We start from the raw sequence: 15232 nt of genomic DNA, 5'->3' as shown, positions 1-15232 counted from the left end.
CAATACATTATACTTGAACTCACAGAGCAAAGGAAATTGCAGGAAGTGAGTGAGCAAAGGCCATTTTGTGTTATTAATTCAGAGGCATCCCCGTGCTGACCCAGCTGCCCGGTGTCTTTGTGCTGCTGTGCCCTGAGTTAGTCAACAGCTCAATTTAAAAGTAATCATAAATTATATCAGGCACCTTTTCTGCTGAACAAGAGTGTCTGTGCCCAGACACTGGGGATCTTCATGGTGCCCCAATGGCTCTGTTCAGCCCTACTTCGTGTGCTCAATGGTGACATTGGGCATTCCCCATCCCAGCACAGCAGCATTTCTCAGCTTCTCCTCCACCTACCCAGGTACGTGTGCAGCATCTGCAGCCCAAGCCAAGGCCTGGAACTCCTTTTTTCCTAGAGCTTTTACTAGGCTTTATGGGGTCCTTGAAGTCAAGTGCCAATGGTTAAGTCTTGTGCAAGGGAACCTTGGCCCCAAGTTTTCATCCCAGTGTGTGAGTGCTCAAGAAGATTTGAGGAGTGAGTCCAGAGGAGGCCATGGAGATGGTCTGAGGGCTGGAGCAGCTCTGCTCTGGAACCAGGCTGAGAGAGCTGGGCTGGGGCAGCCTGGAGAAGAGAAGGCTCCTGAAGGGGAGACCTGAGAGCAGCTCCAGTGCCTGAAGGGGCTGCAGGAAAGCTGGAGAGGGGCTTGGGACAAGGGCCTGTAGGGCCAGGCCAAGGGGAATGGCTTTAACCTGCCCGAGAGGAGACTGAGATGAGCTCTTAGGCAGAAGCTCTTCCCTGGGAGGGTGCTGAGGCGCTGGCACAGGGTGCCCAGAGAAGCTGTGGCTGCCCCATCCCTGGCAGTGTTCAAGGCCAGGTTGGACACAGGGGCTTGGAGCAAGCTGCTCTAGTGGAAGGGGTCCCTGCCCGTGGCAGGGGTTGGAGCTGGAGGAGCTTTAAGGTCCCTTCCAACCCAAACCATCCCATGATTCTATGACTTTATGAAGTACAGACCACGAGTCACCCTCCCAGGGTACGATGTGGGGTGTCCCAGCCTTTATGCTTATGTCTGCCAGTGACAACAAACCAGGAAGCCCACGGCAATATAGGATGCTCTGCTGTCTGTGCTCTCCAGGGACCTGAGAGCACTGCTGGGACCCAGCGGTGTTGTGACCCCACACACACACCATGCTGAGACCACCACATCCCCAGGGACCTGTGAGACCCTGTGCCCAGCTCCCCCTCCCTGGAGCTCAGCAGCGATTGCGATGCTTGGTCAGGTTTTGGCCTCAGTATAGAGGGAGCCCCTCTGCTCCGCTCCCACAGGGGTGGCTGTGGGTCAGGCTCAGGCCCAGACATGGGTTTAGGGGTCCCTTGGGGTATGGGGGATTCGGCATCAAGCAAAAGTGGTGCGGGGGGGGGGGCGGTTGGGGAGAGAGAGGGGCATCCCTCGTGTTGCAGCCTTTCCCCAGCCCCAAAAGCTTTGGGGGGTGCTGGTGGGGGCCCCTTTCCCCCCTGCCCCCTGCTCCCCGGTGCTGACCCCCAGCCGCTGCCACCGGAGCAGCATCGCCCATCGCCCCCCGCTCCCAGCCCGCACCGCGGAGCCATTTCCAGCGGCGGCTGCTGAGTCACTGCGGGCCCCGCGGACCCCGCGCGGGGCCCGGCCGGGGGTGCGGGGGGGAGCGGAGCGGGGCGGGGGTGCGGGGCGGGGTGCGGGGCGGCGGGCCCGGCGCTGCTGAGCGAGGGAAATGTGAGCCGGCTGCACCACTGCGGCGGCACTGCGGGAGCCGGCGGCAGCGGAGCGGGAGCGCGCAGGCAGCGCCCGCGCCCGCGAGCCCCGGGGACAGCAGGGACGGAGCCCGCCCGCCCGGCGGCACCTGCCGGAGGGGAAAGCGGGGTCCGCAAGCTGCAGCCCCCCCCCCCCCCTCCCCGTGCCCGGACGGCAGCGGTGTTGCATCAGCCCCGAGCGGAGCGGCGGCTCCGCGGCCGGAGGAGGCGGCGGGAGCCGGGGAAGGGAGAGCGGAGCCCGGGCCGGGCGGGAGGTGCCTCCCCGGCGCTACCTGCCGCCTCCCCCGCCGCTCCCGCAGCGCGTCCGCGCGGAGCATCCGGAGCCGGCGGGAGCCCGGCGCCGCCAGCGCTGCCTTTGTGCCCCGTACCGGACCCCCCCGGGCTGCCCGGGAAGCTGCTGGAGGAGGCTGCCGGGCCGTGGGAAGCAGCGGCGGTGGAGACCCGTGGGCATCCTTGGGGAGCAGCGCCTGCATCCCTCTGCCTTTCAGATAACCTTTAGCTGCTTGGGCCTCTGAACCTCTGCCGGGGACGGAGCGCGGGTCTGGAGGCTAAACGGAGGGCACGGCGGCCCCGGGACCCCCCGTCCGAAGCACGGCGGGGCAATGCAGGTAACGACTGGCAGCCACCGGTGCTTTTGGCCGAGGCTGCCCAGGGGGGCATCACCCTGCGGGCGCGCAGGCGCGGGCGTGAGGCCGTGTGCGGGTGTGCGGGACTGCACATGTGTGCACATGTGTGTGCACCGCTGGGCCGAGCGTGGGGCTGCGGGCTGCCGCGTCGTTTGGGCTGCTGGGAAGGGCCGCGTCCCCGCAGGGGTGATGGGGATGCGGGGTACGCTGTGGGGCTGCACCGGGGCTGTGCATGAAGGGGTGTGACGGTGCGAGTGTGGAAGCGCAGCGGTTGTGCGCAGGGATCACCGTGCCCATCGTCGGTGCGCTGCGGGTGAGTGTCTGCGTGAGACCTGCGGGCAGAGAGCGGGGCGCGGGGGGGAGGGTTTTGAGCTGCTCGTGGGGCGCGGGATGTGGGGTGCAAGGTGTGGGGGACGCAGGTCGCGAGGCCTCCCTCCACAGGGATGCTTGCAGGACGAGAGTGCTGCCAGGGCATGGCCCCCGGGGACACCCGCGCTGGGGTCGGGCAGGGATCCAGCCCCCCATGGTGCTCAGACATCCAGGGTTGACTCCCCCATGGCCTCTTGCCATCCCCAAGGGCTGCTGCTGCAAACAGATGGCCCCCTCGGGCCCCCTCCGTCAGGCCTGGCAGGGCTCTGCGGGAGCAGGCATCCCTCTAACAGGATTTGTGGCGTGATGGAGGAGAGCGAGCGCCTTCGCCCTTCTCGGAGGAGAGACAGGCTGTCGCCAGGGCTGCTGAGGCAGAAAATGGCCACGGGCTGGCTGCCTGCCCCCATTTCCTGCCCCCAAACGTGGCCTGTCCTCTCCAGCAGCCCCGGGACAAGGGCAGGGACCTGGGACGAGGGAGAGGAAGCTGGAGGGAGGGATAATAGCAGGGACAGATCAGGAGCAAGCGATGGAGGTAAAAATAGATCCGCTGAGCAGAGGAGGGGCTAAACGTGAGAGAAAACCCTGAGCAGAGGCAGGTCTGGGGGGGGAGCCTCCCCCGGAGGGGCCCTGCGTGCCAGTGGGGTGCAGGGTGGCAATCCTCCCAGCCCCAGGGCAGAGGGGGGACCCGGGACCCTGCACTCGGGGCCTCTGAGGAGATGCCTGGGGGGAAATTCCTGCCTGCTCCCACTTCCGCCAGCCCAAACATGCGGGCGGATGGACAGGACCTGCAGGGAGCAATTGCCAAATTGCCGGGATGCAGGCGGGCACGCATCCCGAGGGAGCACTGGCAGCCGGCAGATCCCTGAAGAGCCTTGGATCCAACCCCCTCTCGCTTTCATTTCCAGCAAGCAGGAAGCTGAGCTGGGCCCAGAGGTGCCAGGGGCGGACGGGAAGAGGCAGCAGCGCAGGTGAGCTGCCCCCCAGCGTGGGATGCTCCCAGAGCCCCTGCCCCACGGGACCTGCAGCTGAGGGCAAGCAGGAGAGCCGGGAAGTCAGAGCAAAGGAATTTGCAAACACATTCTTCAGCACCAGGAGGATCCCACAGCACGTAAACAGGAATTAAAGGCCCAGTAGGGGCGGGGGCGAGGTGGGGGCTGCCTCCGGTTCCTGCAGGACCCCCCCCAATTCACCTGCCCTGAGCAGCGCCTGGTGCCACGGACCCAAACTTAGTGTTCCCAACTGCAGCTGATCCAGCGTGGGAAGCGTCAGTGGAGGCAAAGCGGGGGCTGCTGTGACGGCCAATGTCACATTAACATCCCGGTGAGGCGCTGTGGGGAGCTGATGCTTTGATCGCCTGCCCAAGAGCATCCTCCAGGGCAGGCAGGATGCTGCTGTGAGCCCTGCCTGCCCCTGCCCACCCCGGCCTCACACCCTCAGGGCTGGCCGGAGAAGAGGGGTGCAGGGCCCGCCGGCACTGCCCCTCATCCCCAGGATGTTCTCCCGCACCAGTGGCTGCTCCCTGTGCTCCTGCTCTGCAGCCAGACCGAGATTGAAAGCTCCTCAGGCTGCCGGCATGTTTTAGCCTCATGCAGGCATCCCTCAGAGACCCCAGAGCAGTGGACAGTAATGTGAAAACGATACTCATGTCGTGTCTGAAAGGGCAACAGGTCATCATTAAGATGGAGGCAATGAAAATCATCCACCCAGAGAAGTTTTCGGAGCTGCAGGCCTCGCAGCCGCGCTACGCGCCCGCCCCGCGCCGGGAGCCGCCCCTTGTGGCCAAGCGCGCGTGGCCCTCCGAGTCCGAGATCATCGTCAACCAGGCGTGCGGGGACATCCCCGCCTTGGATGCCACCCCCGGCCCCCTGCCGCTGCCCCGGACTCCCCCCCTGCCGCGGCGAGAGCGCGGGTACCAGAGCCAGCGGAAGGGCAGCTCCGAGGTCTGCTACCACCGGCAGCCGCCGTCGGACGAGGTGATCGTCAACCAGTACGTGCTGCACCCCTCGACGCCCTGCGAGCCCCTCGAGTGCCCCACCTGCGGCCACATGTACAACTTCACCAACAAGCGGCCCCGCATCCTGTCCTGCCTGCACTCGGTGTGCGAGGAGTGCCTGCAGATCCTCTACGAGTCCTGCCCCAAGTACAAGTTCATCTCTTGCCCCACCTGCAAGCGGGAGACCGTCCTCTTCACCGACTACGGGCTGGCGGCGCTGGCCGTCAACACCAGTATCCTCAACAGACTGCCGGCCGAGGCGCTGGCCACCAACCCCGTCCAGTGGAGCAGCGACACCGACCGCAGCTGCTACCAGACCTTCCGCCAGTACTGCGGGGCTGCCTGTACCTGCCACATCCGAAACCCCCTGTCTTCCTGCACCATCATGTGAGCCCCGCGCCCCTGCCCACACCACCGGGTGGGAGAGGACAGCACAGTGCCACGTCCAGGCCCCAGCCCCTTCTTTACTGATGGCACAGCCCAGCGGATGCTCTGATGCTCACCATAGCTGAGGATGTGGGACCGGCATCCTTGCCAGCATTGGTGGGGGGCAATGGGGATGCTGGGACCTGCCAGCAGCCCCCCACACCCCAGTGGTGCCCGGGGAGAGGGACACTGGGATGGGGTGCACATCTACCAGTGCATCCAGGGGCTCCATTTCCCCTGGTCCTGTGACAAGTGTCCCCGCTGTGCATCGAGCATCTCACTGTGCTCCTTCCCCAGCCACCTTCTCCCTCTTCTCTCCCTGTGGCTCCTGAGAGTGGACACTGGGTCCCAGCCGGAGCAACACCCTCCCCATTGCCCCGTACAAGGAGGTGCACGGTGCCACGCTGGGTCACCTGCGCAGCACAGGAGGTGAGGACAGGTCCCCGCTGTGTTGTGTCCCCCCCCACCCTATAAGTTATTTGCCAAAGCTTTCATCTCAGCGGCCAAGCCGCCGCGCACCCGAGTTGTTGTAGCCACGCCAAGCGCCGCACCGGCCCCTCGGTTGCCAGCAGACACGCGGCCCGTTTCCTCCACAGGCCCTTGAGGAAAGCTCCACTTTATCCTCGTTTTGGAGGATTCTTGTTTTTTTCCCCATCCGTCCCCGGCTGCCCCATCCCAGGCCACTGCACACTCACAAAGGCATTGAGCCGTGGCTGTTCTCTGCTCCTCTGCACTGATGCCCCATGGGATGGCCCAGGGGGGTGGCTCAGGGTCTTGTTCCCCAGGTTGCTGGCTCCAGCGAGGGGATTTGGCTGGGCAGGGGGGAGCAGAGATCTGGCTCCTGCCCATGGTCCCTTCCCTGGAGCAGCACCTCTTCTCTGCCCCCTGTGCGGTGGGGCTGGCAGGGCGGCAGGCCCCTGGGCACAGTCTTGCTTCCTCCAGGCACCTGGAGGCGCAGGTTTGCTGCCAACAAAGCAAAAAAGAATTAAAGAAAAAGCCATAATTCACGGGTGCTCCTGCGGGGCCGAGCACCGCGACCCGGCACCAGGGGCACCGGGGCTGGGCGAGCCAGAGGGGCCCTGCAGAGCCCTCACAGCATCAGCTCCCAGCACTGGCCAAAGCCCAGCATCCGCCCAGGGAGCGGGGCTGAACTCACCCCCCCTGCCCACCCCAAGGGACAGGGCAATGCCGCCGGTGCAGCCCCAGGTACCACTCGCTGCCGGTGCAGAACAGGGCCGATCCCAATTCCGTGTTGCTCTGCCAATGCCTCCCGCTGCTGGTTGTGATGATGATCATGTTTTATACCCGGCCTTGATCTAACCCCATCAGTCTCCCCAATAAAGATTATATTGGAACGAATGGTGAGCAGTGTCTCGAGGCACGTGGCTGTGGGCAGGAGAAGGGCTGCACAACGCTTGGTCTATGTGGTGAGCTGGGGGAGAGATCACAGAACCACAGAGCAGTTTGTGTTGGAAGGGACCTTAAAGCTCATCCAGCTCCAAGCGCTGCCACGGGCAGGGACACCTTCCACTAGAGCAGCTTGCTCCAAGCCCCTGTGTCCAACCTGGCCTTGAACACTGCCAGGGATGGGGCAGCCACAGCTTCTCTGGGCACCCTGTGCCAGTGCCTCAGCACCCTCACAGGGAAGAGCTTCTGCCTAAGAGCTCATCTCAGTCTCCCCTCGGGCAGGTTCAAGCCATTCCCCTTGGCCTGTCCCTACGGGCCCAGAGGATATCGTGTGGAGATACCCAGAGCAAGTGCTTTCTGCTGGACTGACGCTTTCTTCTCCCACTTGGCTCTCGGCTCTGGTGCGATTGTGTCCCCTTCTTGCCCAGTCCCTGGTCCCCTTGAATGTGGCTGGGCACCATGGGGTACCTTGCCCACTGTCAAGCAGACCCCAACCACACCAAGGGCTCTTAAATGCCCATTGATGTCCCGTTCCCCTACAAGTGATGAGGGGGGGATGATTTGCCATTCTGTCACCCACTGGTGAAGCGAGCCTGGTAGGGACACAGGCAGCGCTGTCACTCCAGCCCCAGCGGCACACAGGGACCACCCCGGAGCCTCGCATGCACCCGGCATCACTGGCACATGCATCAGGGGGAGCACCCACTGCCTGCACTGAATGGCCCCCAGTGGCTCCCACTGGGAGAGGCAGACGCAGAAACAGCCAGGAGGATGCTCTGGGTGCACCATGGGGTGTGAGCTGTGCGCGCAGGCTGGCGTGTGCACACGTGTGTACATGCGTGTGCACTGCGGAGGGGGGGGGTGTGTGCACACTGAGGTTTCAGTGCAGGCACAGCCCCACCACCCGGTGCCCACCCCGAATTCCTTTCTTCTGGAGCAGCTGCTGTCCATGCCCTCTGCTATGGGCCACTGGGGAGCAGCACTGGTGCTTTCCGGCTCATGGCTGAGCCCCAAGGGGCAGCCCCATCCCTGGGGTGCTGGCGGCTGAGGACCCTTTGTCCTCGAGTGCTGGTTCCCCCCCAGGGGGGATTTTATGTCTGGAAAACAAACCCACATCCCAATCCAAGGGTGCTGAATTGCAGCATCAATAATGCAGCCAGTGCCATCCCTGGTCCTGAGCACACTGTGGCCATGACCTGGCTCCTCATGTCTGCACCCACATCCTCCATGGATGTGGGGGGCACGCACAGCTCTGGCCACAGAGCATGGGGCTCCTGATGTTCACAGCTTCCCCATAGTGAGCCCCAGTCCAGGATGTGAATTGCCATCACCCCGAAGGCTCATCCTGACTCCAGGATGAGCACCTCCATCTGTGGGGACCTAAAGACACTGCAGCAATGGGTCAGCCATTCCCTGCCCTCAAAGCAGGAATTTACCCTTTTTATTACATAAGATGAAGGGTACAGTGTGTCCTTCCCCTTCCCCCCCCCCCCGGTACCTCTTGGGCACAGAGTAAATTTAAAAGTGCTAATTTGATTTTGAGTTGCAATTAAGGAAAAAAATGGGGCCTTTCAGGAGTCAGTGCTGAGTGACAGCCCATTTCTCCAGCCCTATTAACCTCAAATGAGCACCTGCTGGCAGAGGGGCCTGGGTGTGCCGGGGGAGACAGGGACGGGACATGGTGCCAGCACTCACATCGTGGCTGCAGGTGAACTGAAAGTCTGTCAAAGTCACTCCGGCACCACAAGCCCTGAAACACTCCCATGGCCGCTGCAGGAGCAGGTTTGGCCACATGTGAGCAAAGATGCTCCCAGATGTTCCCAGATGAGCTGGTTGCAAAATCTGATCACAAACGCACAGAATCCCAGCCTGGTTTGTGTTGGAAGGGACCTTAAAGCTCATCCAGTTCCAACCCCTGCCACGGGCAGGGACACCTCCCCATAGAGCAGCTTGCTCCAAGCCCTGTCCAACCTGGCCTTGGACGCTGCCAGGCTGGGATGAAGCTCTGGGCTCTCCCAGTATCCAGGCAGGTCCATGATGGGAGAGGGAATCTGGGGGGTGAAATGGCTCCTGGGAATGAGTCTTCCCAAACACCCTCATTTTAGACGTGGGAAGTGCCAGGAAGGGGCAGGTCTCTGCTGGTTTGGGGTCTGCTTTTGGCACATGTGCAGGGATGATGTTTCCCAGCCGCTCTTCCCCAGACCAGCTCCCAAGGCCAGTCCCCAGGCTTCCAGCCCCACCAGTCCCCATTCTGCCCCTCCAGCCCGCGGGAGGCTGCACAACAGCACCTGCTGGTGCAGAGACTGGGGATGCTTGGCCCCATCACCAGGCTGCGCTGAGCTGTGGCCGAGCACCAGGTCTGTGACCTCCTTGGGGACAGGCAGCCTCGAAACCTCAGCCAGGGCAGTCACGCACTTGAAACAGCCGTTTTAGCAGAGAGGAAGCTGCTGCAATGGCCTCTGCCAGCTCCAGCCTTTCACAATGAGGTGCAATCCCACGGTGAGAAGATGATGGAGCACGGCACGGAGCCCGAGAGGCTGCAGGTCCCAAGGGCAACGCCGGCCCCACGGCTGGGGAGGGACTGCAGAGTGCACCAGCACCCACTGGGCTCACTCCCAGCTCCATGTTCCAGGCTGGATGCTGGTGCAGAAATTGCTCCCAGTGCCCCACCACTTCCATGTCATCCCTCTGCACTCCCTCTCATGGGTGCAGGATAAGGACAGTGCTGGTGTGGCCCCAGCATGGGGGTCGAGGGGGAGATGCTGCTGTTTGGAGTGGGAATGCCTCTGACCAGAGCTGGATGGAAGCCTGACACCACATACCCTGACCCCCAACTCTTGCCTACCCAAGTGGCTGAGACCGGGCACACTCAGTGCATGCCAGGGGCTGGCTCTACTGCTGCCAGCTGGGCAGAGCTGGTCACCCGGGCTGCAGGCACAGGATACAGGGCTCCAGCAGGAGATACAGCCCCGAAGAGCCCTGAATGGGCAGGTCCCTGTGGGGATGGGGACCGATGTCACCGGTCTGGGGACACCACATCACCCTCCTATGCCAGCACCTGGGAGATGTGATGAAGCATTTGGGATGCAATGTCACATCAGGGGCTTGTGTGGGGTGTCAGGGGAGGGCTGCGAGGGCCACTGGGGCAGATGGAATGGTTTTGGGGGGCTGTGCTGGAGTCCGTGTTGGTGGGGAGAGGGCTCCACACTGAAATGGAGCAACTGAGGTGCAGCAAAGGAGAGCTGGGGGGACTGGTGAGGAGGTGGATGAGGGCTGCACAGGGGTGCGTGTGGTGAGGCTGGGGTGCAGGAACTGCAGGAGGGTGATGGGGGCTGCAGCGGGGTGTGCACAGCGTGCATATGGCTGCTGGGGGAGATTGTGGTGCTCAGTGGGGGTATAAGGGGACTGTGAGGGACCAGAAGGTGCATGTGTGGGGCTCTGGGGATGCTGTGCCAGGGGACGTGCCCTGCAGTCAGAGACCTGCTGCAGTCTTCTGTGGCTCTGGGCATCTGCTGTGGGCTGCAGCTCTCAGTGCTGGTGCTGCTCTTAGTGCTGGTGCTGCTCATGGTGCCAGTGCCACTCATAATGCTGATGCTTCTCGCTGCTATCTCTGCACATTAAATATAGCCAAGTCCTCGCTAGCAGACACAACCCAGCCTGTTGTGCACCCAGGAAGCTGTGGCAGCACCCCTGGGCTCTGCATCACCAATGGGGTTGGTCCCACACCACAGCCTCCCAGGGACCCCATCGCCAGGGTATTTGGGTGTCCTTCTCCAGCTTCCAGCCCCAAGAGGAGCCGGCAGCCACGGTGCAAAGGGCTCATCATGCTCCATCGTGTCCCTGTGGGCACAGCTCTGGCCTGGTTTGCCCAAACGCCCACAATACCCCCATGCAATGTAGAGCAGGACACAGGCCAGGCCTCCTGTGTGGTGGCAGCCCCCCCCCGCGCCTCGCCCCGGGTGCCTGAGCCCCCCCCAGCCCCATCGAGCTGAAAATGGCCCTGGCCAGGGCGGAGCTGGGGCTTCTCCTGATGGAGCTGCTCCACTTGGTATAAATAAATGCTCCTCAGTGCCACGGGGGTGGGGGGGACCCTGCCTGCAGCCGCCTCCCAGCATGGCCTGTTTTGGGGTGCTCTGCTCCTACCTGCGGCACCTCGGCTCTTGGTGCAGCAGCACGTGGCAGAGCTGATGCTACGAGTGCCCCAGCAAAGCCCACGGTCCACACCTCTGCCCCCATGGGCACAAGGGCTCCCGCAGGGCTGTGCGGGCAGGGGAGCAGTTGCTGGCTCCCCACCTTTGCTGGAGGAAGGGGAAGGGAAAGGGGGAAGCAGAAGGGGGACAGGGGGTACCCCATGGTCCCCCCCAGCCGCAGCCCTGGGGAGGTGCCCGCAGCATGTTTCCGGGGGAGAAGGGCAAAGCCAGGACATGCAGCTGGTTGCACAACCCTGGCACAGCCAGGCAGGAGGACAGGGCACAGAGGAGCCAGGCACAGGGAAGGGGGACAGCACAGGCGGGTGATTTGGCACAGGATCTGTGTGGGGCTTGGCAGGGCACCAAGGGGGGGCTGGTGGTGATAACTGAGCAGCACAGCCCAGGCTGCGAAGATGAGTGCCAGCAGTGCAGGGACTGACCCCTCCATGGCATCTTGGGGCTCTGACATCTCCCTGCTACCCACCACCAGCCCAAAGGTGGCAGAAAGCCTGGAGCTGCCCCTGTTCCCATCCCCTCAGGGTGTAACTGCCCCCAACAAGTATCTGCCAGGCCTGTGCTCCGCAGTGTGTAGCGGAACAAGGGTGCAGAGGAGATGCACCGTGGCCTGTGCATCACCTGGCTGGGACACTGCCCCAGCTGCAAGCAAGCAGCAGAGCCCACGTCCTGCTCACCTCTGTGATACTCCTGCCTCCCAGCAGCCATAGTGCCCACTGGAACTGGCTGCCAGCACCGAGCTGTGTTTGCTCTCTTATCACCAGGAAGAGCAAAGCATGAGCACGGGCTGGCACCACTCAGCAGGCTGGGAGGTGCCGTGGTGGGGGCAGCACCTTCTCACAGGGTGGCTGGAGACCACGGGCTGTCCCCATCCCCTCCTTGTGTCACCATGGGGCCCCAAAGGGACATGCTCAACATGGACCAAGCACTGAACTCAGCTGGGCACAGCCATGACACAAATGCCACTTGTATTTCCAGTCCATGCTGGGGAAGCCCAGTCCATCTGTCCCAACACAGGCAGTGCAGCCCCTGGCACAGCCCCCATGGGGGACAGCCCTGCTCTGCCCGCAGAGCCCCTCTGGTTCCCAGCCCATGCCAACTATGTGCCCTCCTGCTCCATCCGCCCCTTCACTGCTGCAGTGTTGTGTCACCTGGTGCGTGGTGGGACGCAGGCAATGGCCAGCTCCAGGATCACCTCCCTTGGCTGCCCACTCCACCTCCTCTGCTGCCTCAACCGCCCTGGGCTCACTGGCAGCGCAGGGTATCCCGGGCATCCAGGTTCACAGGCGTGCTCCCACCCTGGCATCCTCACCCCAGGGGCGAAGCGGGAGCAGTGCTCCTCTTCTCCCCTTGCATGGCCCACGGAGGCTTATTTGTCGAGGATGAGGAAGAGCAGCACCATCAGGAGGACGGGGAGGAAGATGAGGAGCAGGCTGAGCATCTCTGCCACCAGCAGCAACCCCAGCAGCAGGAGGTAGCAGCAGCGGCAGCGGCGCTCGAGCCGCGCCAGCGCACGGATGAGGCAGGCTGGGTAGCGGATGCAGGGCAGGCACCCAAACATGCGGCTGGTGTGGAAGCGCACGTGGAAGCGATGCTCCAGGGCGCCGGCGAGGCCCGGGCGCCGCGGTGGCAGGGCAGGGGGCCGGGGGCTGACCAGGGTCCCCGGGGAGCCGGGCTGGGCGTGCAGCAGGAGCAGCTCCTCCTGCAGCTTGCAGATCTCCCACTCCAGCATGGGCGTCTTCTGGCGGCAGATGGGGCAGCGCACGCGGCCGAACTCGGCGCTGGCAGCTGTGTCCATGATGGCGCGCAGGCAGGCGCGGCACAGCCCGTGGTTGCAGTTGAGCAGCGCCGGTTTGTGCCGCTGCTCGTCGTAGGGCTCTGTGCAGATGGGGCACTCATCCTCGCCACCCGCCGGCAAGTGGCACGGCTCCGCTGCCGCCGCCTCATCGCTCAGTGTCTGCTTTTCCTCAATGGAGAGGCTCAGGATGGAGCTGGAGGCACCTTCCAGACTGGGGGAACCCCTCCACGATGCTGGGCTCTCCCCATGCGGCAGGATGGGGCTGGCAGCAGCAGGAGGGTCATGCCCCGCAGGCAGGGTGGCAGCGTGGGCAGGCGGCTCAACGTGCCTGGGCAGGAGAGGCTCCATTGCATCCTGCACCGGCGGCGGGTTGCAGAGTCCCCAGGCAGCGGTGGGAGCCTCTCCGCAGAGCTGGGGTAGGTCCTGGGGACCCCTCAAGCCCTCAGTCTCACTTTGCTGCCCAGCACAGCATTCCCCTGCTGCCTGCACCGGCTGTGGGCCAGGCTCTGCTCCCTCGCCTGCTGCTGGCTCCATGGGGGCAGCCATAAGGCAGGCACCCCCTTACCGACACCCGCTGGGTCCCCTCCGGGCTGGGTGCAGGCTGTGGGTGCTGCTCCAGGGCAGGACGCGGCCTTCAGCACCGGTGCCACGAGGGCTCAAGGGTAGCGGCGTCTGCACCGAGTCCCGCCATTCCTCCGGCACGATTTGGGGCTCCCTCCCAGACCGACAGGTCAGGACCCCCGAAAGCAGCGTGTGCCCCCATCACCCTCACCGACAGGCCACCCCGAGAGCTGAGGTGATCGTGAGCATCCAAAAGTCACTTCCTCCTCCTCCTCTTCCTCTTCCTGCCCAGCGCCGATGCAGAACTGACCCGCCACAGTCTGGAGGAGAAGGCAACGAGCTGGTGCTGCCGCTGTGCCAGCTCAGGGCGCAGGAGCTGGGGCTGGCTCCTGGCTCTGACCAGTCTGGTTTGTCAGCTTCTGGAAGCGGCTCAAATGCAGGCAGCCCGGGGCAGGCGGCCATGCCCTCGCCAATCAGCTCCCGCCACAGCCGGGGAGGAGCTGGGCCCACGGCCGCCTCTCCTCCTCACCCAGCACAAATGGAGCCTCTGTGGCCACTGCCCCCCATACCACTGCCCGTGGGCACTGCCCCAGCCAGCCCCCCAGCTCCCATCCCAGCCAGGCCCCCAGCCCCCATCCCAGCCAGCACCCCAGCTCCCATCCCAGCCAGGCCCCCAGCTCCCATCCCAGCCAGCCCCCCAGCTCCCATCCCAGCCAGCCCCCCAGCTCCCATCTCAGCCAGGCCCCCAGCTCCCATCCCGGCCAGCCCCCCAGCTCCCATCTCAGCCAGGCCCCCAGCTCCCATCCCGGCCAGCCCCCCAGCTCCCTTGCCAGCCAGCCCCCCAGCTCGCATCCCAGCCAGCCCCCCAGCTCCCATCCCAGCCAGCCCCCAGCTCCCATCCCAGCCAGCCCCCAGCTCCCATCCCAGCCAGCACCCCAGCATGGGCCCTGTGCTTCCCCAGTGCAGCTCCCCAGCTCCCATCCCAGCCAGCCCCCCAGCTCCCATCCCAGCCAGCCCCCCAGCTCCCATCCCAGCCAGCCCCCCAGCTCCCATCTCAGCCAGGGCCCAGCTCCCATCCCGCCCAGCCCCCCAGCTCCCATCCCAGCCAGCACCCCAGCATGGGCCCTGAGCTTCCCCAGTGCAGCTCCCCAGCTCCAATCCCAGCCAGCCCCCCAGCATGGGCCCTGTGCTTCCCCAGTCCAGCTCCCCAGCTCCAATCCCAGCCAGCCCCCCAGCTCCCATCCCAGCCAGGCCCCCAGCTCCCATCCCAGCCAGCCCCCCAGCTCCCATCCCAGCCAGCCCCCCAGCTCCCATCCCAGCCAGCCCCCCAGCTCCCATCCCAGCCAGCCCCCCAGCTCCCATCCCAGCCAGCCCCCCAGCTCCCATCCCAGCCAGCCCCCCAGCTCCCATCTCAGCCAGGCCCCCAGCTCCCATCCCAGCCAGCCCCCCAGCTCCCATCCCAGCCAGCACCCCAGCATGGGCCCTGTGCTTCCCCAGTCCAGCTCCCCAGCTCCAATCCCAGTCGCTCAGCTCATCCCTGCCCTGGGCCACCCTGCCTTGCTGAGCCCCATTGAGCAGCTTGCAGGGCTTGGAAGGAAGGATGTAGCTTGGACAGCATCCCATGCTAGTGGACAGTGTCACCAGCATAATGACTGCCATGCAGCAGCTCTGTGCTGGCCCTGGGCCATGGGGACACACAGCCCAGCCCAAGCCTGCAAGCGCAGCAGCTCCTCACAGCTGAGCTCTCCTTGGTGAGGAGACCCAAAAATCACCCTGCTTCCGCTCCCCACAGTGCTCATTGCTCAGCTCCCGCAATGCCCCCAGGCACCGCTCGCCATCACCCCAGATCCAGTGTGTGGGATGGTGGCTGGGTCACAGGCGTGGTGTGGCATCACTGTCCCTTCCTGTCCCAGCCTCATCCAGGACTGTCCCGAGCTGATTCACGCCCTAGGCCCTAATTGCTATTTACACAGTGGCACCAAGTTCACTGAACTGGGGTAGAAAGGTGGTGGCACTGGCCCCACTGGGGCAGTAGCACAGTCATCATGGAGCACAGCCCAAGGTTGCCAGGGAACAGGCTG

The 15232-nt window shown here is 64.3% G+C and overlaps 2 protein-coding genes across 2 annotated transcripts; one reads left to right on the top strand and one right to left on the bottom strand.

The window, feature by feature from the left end:
* Positions 1-2573: 2573 nt before the first annotated feature.
* RNF208 (ring finger protein 208) lies at positions 2574-6539 on the top strand. Its single transcript, XM_062615989.1, has 2 exons — positions 2574-2705; positions 3667-6539. The coding sequence occupies exon 2, from the start codon at positions 4348-4350 to the stop codon at positions 5143-5145; it is 798 nt and encodes a 265-aa protein (XP_062471973.1). The 5' UTR covers positions 2574-2705; positions 3667-4347; the 3' UTR covers positions 5146-6539.
* Positions 6540-11741: 5202 nt separating this feature from the next.
* On the bottom strand, positions 11742-13514 carry LOC134162362 (uncharacterized). The gene has a single exon (XM_062616079.1). It carries the CDS (start codon positions 13134-13136, stop codon positions 12162-12164), a length of 975 nt encoding a protein of 324 aa, XP_062472063.1. The 5' UTR covers positions 13137-13514; the 3' UTR covers positions 11742-12161.
* Positions 13515-15232: the final 1718 nt, after the last annotated feature.

Source organism: Pezoporus occidentalis, unplaced genomic scaffold (assembly GCF_034315485.1).
Source record: "Pezoporus occidentalis ecotype Australia unplaced genomic scaffold, CSIRO_AGI_Poc_V1 ctg187, whole genome shotgun sequence".
NCBI lineage: Eukaryota > Metazoa > Chordata > Aves > Psittaciformes > Psittacidae > Pezoporus > Pezoporus occidentalis.
The sequence above is the reverse complement of the archived record's forward strand: the minus strand, read 5'-3'. Positions and strand labels throughout refer to the sequence as shown.

What these genes read in the sequence shown, in the direction of transcription:
- RNF208 (XM_062615989.1), top strand. Translation starts at nt 4,348, where the DNA reads ATGCAGGCATCCCTCAGAGACCCCAGAGCAGTGGACAGTAATGTGAAA.
- LOC134162362 (XM_062616079.1), bottom strand. Translation starts at nt 13,136, where the DNA reads ATGGCTGCCCCCATGGAGCCAGCAGCAGGCGAGGGAGCAGAGCCTGGC.